The sequence below is a fragment of the Phaseolus vulgaris genome, chromosome 10 (genome assembly GCF_051622355.1).
Source record: "Phaseolus vulgaris cultivar YP4 chromosome 10, ASM5162235v1, whole genome shotgun sequence".
Lineage (NCBI taxonomy): Eukaryota > Viridiplantae > Streptophyta > Magnoliopsida > Fabales > Fabaceae > Phaseolus > Phaseolus vulgaris.
In genome coordinates this window covers 14,133,295-14,143,568 of record NC_143507.1, presented here as the reverse complement: position 1 = coordinate 14,143,568, position 10,274 = coordinate 14,133,295, and the positions used below count along the sequence as shown (strand labels likewise).

At 45.9% G+C, this 10,274-nt stretch overlaps 1 protein-coding gene across 1 annotated transcript; it reads right to left on the bottom strand.

Annotated features, from left to right (window-relative positions):
- Positions 1 to 6,279: 6,279 nt before the first annotated feature.
- On the bottom strand, positions 6,280 to 7,514 carry LOC137818372 (PRA1 family protein B4). Its single transcript, XM_068621753.2, has one exon. The coding sequence runs from the start codon at positions 7,212 to 7,214 to the stop codon at positions 6,543 to 6,545; it is 672 nt and encodes a 223-aa protein (XP_068477854.1). The 5' UTR covers positions 7,215 to 7,514; the 3' UTR covers positions 6,280 to 6,542.
- Positions 7,515 to 10,274: the final 2,760 nt, after the last annotated feature.

Below are 10,274 nucleotides of genomic sequence, written 5' to 3'. Positions count from 1 at the left end.
CTCGAGAGCCTTCGTACGTCTCACGATACTTCCACGCCTGATTCTCTGTGTCTTTATTCGTGCCTTTCTCTCGATCAAACACCTGAAATCACAAAGACAAGGGGCGCCCTAGAAGTCGTTTGCACTCCGACGCTCAAGTCAACCTTAAGGCTAGGAAACACCAAAATTGTTAAGCGTAAAAGCTATGTGTAAATTGTGTGTGTGAAGCGGCGCAGATGAATAGTGTACCTTACTAGGTTTGTTACTACCCTTTATATAGTCCATGGTTTTCACTGTTTTCATTACCCAAAATAGGCTTTTTGAGGGTGGTCCCTAGCACCGCTATTACCCACTCTTAGGGCAACCTAGCGCGTAGGGCTCCCTAACTGGAGTGCGACCTCTGACGGGATGACCACCTGGGTGCCAACTCGTACACATGATCTCTGGGATCGTCCGTCCTGGGAGTGCCCTAGTCGCTCACGTGCCATGCATGCAACTCACCCCTAGGACGTGACCCTCTCAGGTCGTATCTTTCCCAATGGCTCTTTACTCGTGTTACGCCTGAACGCGTCATCCACACCACACGCATGGACTCTCGTGACCTAGGCTTCTCCCTAACTGATAACTGGTGTGTGGTCTGGGATCCACCTCTCGTGGCCCAGCTCTGCTATTCGAGTCACCGATGTTCGACCTCCACAATGTTGAGGACACATCATCACATCCTGGTGATCGATGTCTGACCACTCTTCAGTACCTTGGCGCACGTGCCTCGCGAGACGCTGACCCATGTCGCTCGTGGGCCCTACCTTACGCGGCCCCATTGTTACTAGTGGTCAAACGACGCCCGAGGAATGGTCGATACACAAGCCCCCCAGTCTCGAGCTGTAACTTGTTCAGCGAAGAGACTAAGTCCTCGCACGGGCGACCTGTGTTCCAACAGCGCCTCTAACGAACTCTTTGAACTTTAGGTAGCGCATAGGTAGCAGGGGTTTGCACACTAACCTACTGACCCCGCCGCTCAGAACCAAGAAAGGATTTATCTATAAATTGCACTGCTCAACCTTGGAGTTCTCACTCGAGAGGGCAATGTTCTCTGCGAACCTGCCCTTTCCTCTCCCGAGGCTTTTAACCCAAGGGAAAGCCTGTGACTGACCTCTTAAAAGAGGATTTCACCGATGAACCATTTCTCTCAACCCTAACGTTCTCACTCGAAGAGAAGGTGTCCTTTGCAAACCTACCTCCTCCGCACTCGAGGTCCTCTAACGCAAGGGAACGACTCGTATCTGACCTCGTCCTCGCTCAAACGCAAGGGAGGATTTCTCTGGTGAACCATACTTGTTCATTCTTGGTGTTCTCACTCGAGGGGGAGGTGTTCTCTACAAACCTACCTTCCCAACACTCGAGACTTCTAACCTAAGCGAACGGTTCACAATTAACCTCATCTTCGCTCAAAGGCGAGGATGATTTAACTGGTGAAATATTTTGTTCAACGTTGGCGTTCTCACTCGAGGGGGGAGGTGTTCTCTACGAACCTACCTTTCCCGCTCTCGAGACTTCTAACGCAAGGTGAACAGTTCGTAACTGACCTCATCTTCGCTCAAAGGCGACGAGGATTTAACTGGTGCACTATTTCGTTCAACCTTGGCGTTCTCACTCGAGGGGGGAGGTGTTCTCTACGAACCTACCTTTCCCGCTCTCGAGACTTCTAACGCAAGGTGAACAGTTCGTATCTGCATTGTACAAGAAATTCGAGAATATACTTCAATCGAAACTTACTGGGTGACCTCATTAAAAAAACCCTTGTAAGGGAAAAAAGAGCGTCCCCTAAGAACAATGTACAATGTTACCGTTCAACTGAAATAAAACTTGAGGTTGGTCGCATTCCATGTACGAGGAATCGCACCTCCCTCCAGGGTCTCAAGCTTGTATGCTCCATTTCCAAGGGCCTCTGTCACTCTAAAAGGACCAGACCACTTGGAGGATAGCTTGTTCTATAATCGATATGGGTGGCCTTCCACATCACCAGGTCGGAGACCTGGAACTGGCGAGGTTTCAGCCTCGAGCTTCACCCTTCTCTTCAACGCCTCAGTTGCTGGTTCGAGTCGCCTCTCACGGGCGACTATCTCTAGTGTGGCGACCCCTTCTTTACTTGGTGCCCTAGTGGTAACCATGAACACCCCTCTCTTCGTCTTGAGGTTGTTCTCATAACACCTCTTAGCCTCCTTTTGATCTGACTTGATGGTAATCACCTTTCCCCCCAAGTCAGGCAACTTCATCTTCATGTGCCTCGTCGATGATACTGCCCTCAGCCTGTTCAGCGTAGGTCTACCTAGCAGTACGTTATAAGCGGAGGGGGCGTTGACGACGAGGTACCTGATGTTCTCTGTACGGGATGCGGTACCGTCTGTGAAGGTGGTCCTTAGCTCCAAGTGCCCACACACCTCCACCTGGTCTCCCGCGAAACCGTACAGGCAGCCAGTATAAGGCCTTAGCAGGTCGGGGGACAACTGCAGCTTGTTGAAAGTTGTCCAGAACATCACGTCTGTCGAGCTTCCTTGATCCACCAGTACAAGGTGTTCCTTTCTCCCAGCGGTTACTACTGAGATCACCACCGGGTCGTTGTCGTGTGGGACGACGTCTCGGAGGTCGGTCTTGGTGAAGACGTGGTCAACGTCAAGGGCGTCATCTGCCTCTTGCGCTTCTACCGACATCACTGCTCGTACATATCTCTTTCGCTGAGAAGCGGTGCACCCTTCTCTTGAAAAACCTCCCGAAATGGTGTGGACTTCATCATGCACGGGGATTTCATGCCCTTAGTCGCCCCCTGTCACCGCCACATTCGCAGCAGCTTGTGTTTCCTGCAAGTAATTCCTCAAGAAGCTTACCAACTCGTTTAGCTGGTGACCCAGTGCCAAACAGTTGCGTATGGGGTGGCCAAACACTTGGTGGAACTCACACCAGGCGTTCTTGTTGGGTCCGAGCTTCTTGTTGGTCTTGGCGGGTAACTTCAGTCTCTCTACTATGTTGGGGATAGCGATGAGGCCCTTTAATTCTACTATAAAGTCGTGCCTTGGTGGCACATTTTCTCTTGCATGCCCCCTGGTTTGGAGCTTCCTGGATTGGTAGGGCTACTGCTTCGCCGGGGTCTTCTTCTCTATCGTTGCCTCATGTACCCCTAGGGTTTGAGGTCGACCTGATGCATGTGGACGCGTGGGAACAATGCATGTGCGCTTCTCATGGACTTCTCCCTCCGCAGCAATGTGAGCCACCGCTCAACGCCTTATCTTGTCGAAAGTTTTAGGACGGTTCCTGATGAGTGATTCGCTGAAGGGCCTCGGCACGATGCCCTTTCTAAACGCGCGCACTATCATCATTTCGTCCTTGATGTTTAGCCTCTCCACCTGTGCTCCAAAGCGGTTGAGGAATTCTTTCAGGGACTCTCCCTGATATTGTCTTACGTCAAAAAGATCGTAAGAGACAGGTGAGGGAGACCAATTCGCGATGTACTGCTCTTTGAACAGCTTAGTGAGTTGTGATGAACCAATCCATCGTTGTTCCCACCAATGTGCTCATGAACAGCTTGCATCGCACTGCGTCAGAAACCCCAACCAACATCATCTGTGTGTGGAAGGCCGTGAGGTGAGCCTCCGGGTCCTCTACACCCGTGAAGGTGGCTTTGGGCCCCAAAAACGTGGTTGGTATCACGGCATCCATGATTGCTTGCGAGAATGGAATCAAGAATTCCCTAGGTGGCGTCGCAAGTTCTTGATCTTCCACCTCACTTTCCCCTGCCTGATTGCGCAAGTCCTTGCGCAACTCCTCGTTGGCTCTCTGCAATTCTTCGTTTCTCAACAACGACGCAACCAGATCAATCTGGATGCGTTCTTGATCCGCTCTTAACGTAAGCACTTCTTCTTGGAGGGCCTGCATCGTTTCCATAATCTGTTGCAGGGTGAGGCTTTCGCCCTCGTTTGGTGCAACAGATCCTTGCCTCGTATTCCTCATCTTTCTTGATCTTTTCTGTTCTTGCTGGTGGGACAGTGTTTTAGATCGTGCCCCATGGTGGGCGTCAAATGTTCTTGCTGGTTAACTCAAGGGCCTTCGTACGTCTCACGATACTTCCACACCCGATTCTCTGTGCCTTCGTTCGTGCCTTTCTCTCGATCAAACACCTGAAATCACAAAGACAAGGGGCGCCCCTAGAGGCCGTTTGCACTCCGACGCTCAAGTCAATCTTAGGGTTAGGAAACACCAAAACTGTTAAGCGTAAAAGTTCTGTGTAAACTGTGTGTGTGAAGCGGCACAAATGAATAGCGTACCTTACTAGGTTTGTTACTACCCTTTATAGTCCAGGGTTTCCACTGTTTCCATTACCCAAAATAGACTTTCTGAGGGTGGGCCTTAACCCCGCTTAACTGGAGTGCGACCTCTGACGGGACGACCACCTGGGTGCCAACTCGTACACCTGATCTCTGGGATCACCCGTCCTGGGAGCGCCCTAGTCGTTCACATGCCATGCATGCAACTCACCCCTGGGACGTGACCCTCTCAGGTCGTATCTTTCCCAGTGACTCTTTACTCGTGTTACGCCTGAACGCGTCATCCACACCACACGCATGGACTCTCGTGACCTAGGTTTCTCCCTAACTGATTATCTGGTGTGTGGTCTAGGATCTACCTCTCGTGGCCCAACTATTGTTCGAGTCACCGACGTCCGACCTCTACAATGCCAAGGACACATCAGCACATCCTAGTGATCGATGTCTGACCACTCTTCGGTACCTTGGCGCACGTGCCTCACGAGACGCTGACCCATGCCACTCGTGGACCCCACCTTACGCAGTCCCATCGTTACTAGTGGTGGTCGGTACAAGATCTTATAATTACAAAGCATAAAATAGAAAAAAAATTGAGAAGTATTTGAGATTAAGTAAATCGTGTTCTCTATTTTTTTAAAATTCAAAATTTCAATTTAAAATAAAAATTTAATTGTTAAAAAGTAAATGTCAATGTTATATTTTAATACAGTAAAGGATAAAATTGAAAAACGAAAAATAGAAAAAAATGAGATACCCTCTTTGTATATTGTAATAGATAAGTAAATTTCTCTTTAAAATAATAATTCTTCATTTATTTTAAAGAAAAAAAAATCCTGATAGATTTAAATAAATGATTATTTTAAAAATTATTTATTAAAAAACACTTATTTTAAATTTAAACGGTCCATTGTTTAACTCGCTTCAATAATTACCAATGTGACATTGCCATCCGAAAAGTTAAGTAACCCGTTTCAATAATTATTTTAGCACATAACTAACTGAGAAGACTTAAATCTCTTCAATCGAATTTGAAATGGTAGCTCAAAATATTCGTATTAATATTAATAGAAATTATTTATTATACAAATCAACAAAATCCAACCTTGCTCCTGCCCAAATTAACTATATATATATATATATTGAGGTTTAAAGGAGAAATATATGATAAAAATGAAAAATATGATCACCAGAACTCAAATAAAACCCTCATCCCACTTCCAGAAAACATCTAAAGTTAAAACCAGAAATCTTATGAAAATGTAATAAACTGAAATATGCATCACATAAACTGAACTATTCACAAATAAACTTGAAAACATCATGTTACCTTTATATCTAACACTGCTTATGCATCTTCACACATAAATCACAAGAAATAACCTTGTAGCAGTTGTTACTAAGGGCTCTATGCAAGGAGTGCTATGATGAAATAATCAACAGATCCACCGCAAACGAACATGAAGTATTCAGATTATGAGGTTGTTGACAATATATTATAAACACTGAAAGATTTGATAACTGGAACCACATTAATCGAACAACATAATTCTGAAAAACAATAGAAGTCATATCATTCAAACATATAAGAAATTTAACACTGTTCTAAAGATTATACCTGACATCGATTCTGTTTCACACCAGATATGATGATATCTAGGCAGCAGCAATACATCACTATTAATTTCCATGGAATCAAACACAAAAAAAGGAAACAAAATGAGTTAATACATTGGGAATACGAAAAATCGTAGATCCCTCAACGAGATCTTCAAATTCAAACAATAAGCAGAGCCACTGAAATCTTACAAACATATACTTGCTAAACCAATACACAATACGGTTATTGATCATACCGTTAAGGTTGTTGATCCCAGATTTCCAGAAATCAAACAAATCACAGAATGAAATTGTTAAAATTGACAGATCTCGATGGATCAACAAATCACGTATATAAAAAAAATAAAAAAACAACAAAGATCCATACATATACCATGATAATTCTCATTATTCACTCTATGTATAATATAATCTGTACATACGGATAAAGGAATTTAAACAAAAAACAAAAGAGAAACTACATTTCCACTTTCATTCCGCTTAGAGGCACCAAAAGTCGACGGATTGGGGAGAGAGTATCAGATCTGAGGATTCAGATAAAAGAGAAACTACATTTCCACATTCTTGTCGCTTCAAGGCACTGAAAATCAACGGATCGGGAGAGTGTCAGATCTGAGGATTCCTTGCTTAGACTCGCGCAGCCACGTTTGGAACAGCAGCGACGGCAGCGGCGGCGGGGCCGCGGAGGAAGGAGAGGAAACCGGTGGTCTGAGAGGCATCCTGCTCGTCGAGGAAAAGATCCTCAGGCACGCGGAATGCACCGTGAAGGCAAACGGCGGCGACGCCGAGCATGAGAGCGGAAATGAGGACGGAGCCGACGCTAGTGAGGAAGACGACGAAGACGGTGAGCGCGGAGAGGATAGCTAGGGTTTCGAAATCGGAGAAGGTTCGGCCAAGGATGACGAGAGGCTGGTCGGAGGGGCGGAAGAGGTAGAGGAAGGTCCAGGAGACGAGGAGGCCGGCGAGGAGGACAAGGGAGAAGGGATTGGTGAGGAGCGAGATCGCAAGGATCAACGAAACGACGGCGTAGTAGTTGACGCGGAAGTAGGAGAAGTTCTTGCGCACGCGGAGCGTGGCTTCAGAGAATGATTCCGGTTTTGAGAAGGCGGAGCGGTCCGCGAGCTCCGTCCAGGGGCGCCGCTGGTCGAGGCCGTGGCGAAGGGAGGCGGAGAGGTTGTTGATGAAGGCGCGGAAGGCGGGGTTGTTGGCAGGAGCCTCGGACATCACCGCGCCGGGACCTCCTGCGGCGGCGGGTTGGGCGTTGGAAATTGGTAGGACGGGAGGCGCTGTGGAAGACATGGTTCTGGAGAGAGAAAGGGGTAGGATTGGTTTTAGCTTTAGAGAGAGAAAATATGAAAGGAAGAATGGGAGGAGTTTTGAATTTATATTTATTAGTTTTGTTTGGTTGCTTAGTGGTGAAGGTTACGAACGCATCACCGACGAAAAACGCAGTTGCGTTTGGGGTCCTTCGTCGTCACTCACACGTCGTTTGCCTAACGCGTTTGTGGAAAGAGGCACAATATATAGTTTGGAGAGTGGGAATTACCGAAAGATTTTCTTTTGATTAGGTCAATGTCTCACAAATTATGTGGTTTTCTTTCACCCTGCCATTCGATAGATGCGGTTACTTAAAATACTATTCTGAATACTTCTTTTCCTTAATTAAGTTTTTAAATATTTCATTTAGTTTACTTATTTTCAATTTGTATAATAATATAGATTAAGTATTCCTTTTAATAATTTTTAATTTTTTCAGTAAGATACAGCAATTTTACCTTTCAATAAATATAGTTATGCCTAACAGAGCAAGTATGTTTGTTTTTATTCTTTTTAGCATAAACGAGTATGAAATTTATGTTGCCTAACAGAGCAAGTTATGCTTAACCGAGTAAGGAGTATTTACTTCATTATTTTCTCTTTTTTTACATTTTTTATTTTCTATTAATTTGGTAAATGCTGTCACAAATTCTCCTTAATTTTTCATTAAATATTCATCATTTGTTTAAAACTTGTTTCCAATAGTTCGGTAATATTTCGGAAAGTGTCCATAAGAGCTTTTCATAAGTGTTTTTATTGGAACCAAGACAATGATTTGAATTACTTTTTCAGTCGGTCGATCTCGGTCTCTACCTCACTCTTCTCGGTTGAATTCTCCTACTCGCTTTTTCACGCCTCCTTCTTGTTAACTTCAAGTTCGGGTGATACTTACAGAAGGCATTGCGACGCGTGAGAATTCGGTACTCGACACTCGGTGCTATTAGTACTGGATGATGACGTACCTGATTCTTTGAATCTATTTATATGATTACCATGGACCCTTTGTTATTGGGCCAGATTAGGGAGTTGGGTCATGCATAGGAGTACATTAGCTAGTGCTTGATTGTTGATTAGTCTCGTTAATCCTATTTAGGTGTAGTGGTTTTGGTCATGTCGGTCGATTTAGACCGGGTGCCGAGTTAGGGTCTCGGTCGTATGGGTCATACCAGTACACTTGCCCCCAGGCTCGAGAGTGGTTAATTCGAAGAGTCTTTATCCGAGATCTTTGTGATAGTTGAGCTTCCCGAGGTGAGACATGACATTGGTAACACCAAACGTGTGACATGACCTGTAATGATGACTTAGGTTTTTTGGCGCCATTCGTCATGGACCGTTGGATCAAGGGAGATCCAATGGTTGGGACGAGAATGACGCTTTGTCTCCCTTCCCTTTCAAAGGTTATAAATAGTGGTCCCCTACAGTTCTGAGTTAATGTTTTACTTACTCCGACATCCGAAACTCACTCATCCTAGCACGTTGCTTTCCTTACTCTCTGAGAGGTTAGCCATGTCTTCGTCTTCTTCCTCGTCTTCTTCTCCTTCCTCATCTTCTTCTGGCTCCTCTACAACCGAGCCTTTATCGGTCGGGGCAATTCAGACGTTGCCTCTGTGGAGGTTTTTGTAGGCGTTGTCAACCGGTCAGATCCCATTGAGGAGTCGTCCCATCTTTCGGGGCTTGACTGGGTAGACCCTAAGGTGACCCAATTTGCTTATGTATATCTGGATGGGTATATTAGTGTGGGGGTGTTCGACCGAGCTTGTTATCAATTTTATGTCAAGATCCTCGTAAAAGGACCAGAGTCCTCGGTCGATGAATTGTTGATTGTTATCAGTTATGATGGTGTGGGGAACTCCAAACCGACATACAATGCTTCTGCACACGAAACTTTGGACATTCTTGGCCAAGATGGAGGCGAGGGGCTCGACATCGATCCATTTGGTGAAATAATCCACCCCGACCAAGGGAAATTTTGTTTGTTCTTTGCCCAGGCTGAAGGGATTGATGATGTCCATTCCCCAAATGGCGAATGACATGGAGACACCATGTTGTGGAACGAATCGGGTTTGAAATGAGACAGGGGGTCGTATTCCTGACACTTAGTGCATTTCTTCACGTATTTTGCACAATCACTCTGGACGGTCGGCCAGAAGTACTCAACCCTGAGGACCTTGGCTGCCATCGTTCGTGCACCCGAGTGGTTCCCACATGCCCCCTCATGTATTTCTCCGAGGACATACTTTGCTTGCTCCTTCGTGATGCAGTTCAGTAACGCCCTGGAGTACCCTCTTTTGTAGAGGTCATGTCCGATCATGGTATACTCGGCTCACTGTTGCCTCATCGTCTTTTCTTCCTCTGGCTTGCATATGCCGAGCTCCAGGTACTGAATGATCGGAGTCATCCAAGTGTCGGCCTCAGTTATGGCCAGGCATTCAACCTCTCCTACGCTAGGATTTTTAGATAAATATGTACCACAAATATGTGGTGGCTCTTCTTTTTAGTTGTAGCGAGTCGAGACAAGGCATCGACCCTTGTGTTGTCCTTCCTACGGATGTGTTCCAGTGTTACCCTTTGGAAACGGGCGATGAGGTTGGAGACCGTGTGGTAGTATCTTTGCAACAACGACTCTTTCGCTTCGAGCTCCCCCTTTATCTGGCCGACCACCAACTGGGAGTCTTTTTGCATGTCACTTCGCAAGTTTCGATGTCGTATGCTAAGTATAAGACATCTAGGATGGCCTTGTACTCTGTTTGGTTGTTGGTGGCTTTAAACTCAAATCTAAGTGCCTGCTCGAGAATGTGGTTGCTCGGACCCTTGAGGACGACACCAACTCCACATGCCATTTTGTTAGAAGATCCATCGTCATACACTGTCCATGCGGCTGAAAGTTCCTGTTGAGGGGTTAGCTCAATCGAGAAGTCAGCTAAGCATCGGGATTTGATTGCACCCCTTGGCTCATAGTGGATATCGAACTCCGAGACCTCCACTAACCACCTTATCATGCGCCTTACAAGATCTGGCTTAAATAAAATTTTAAAGATTGGG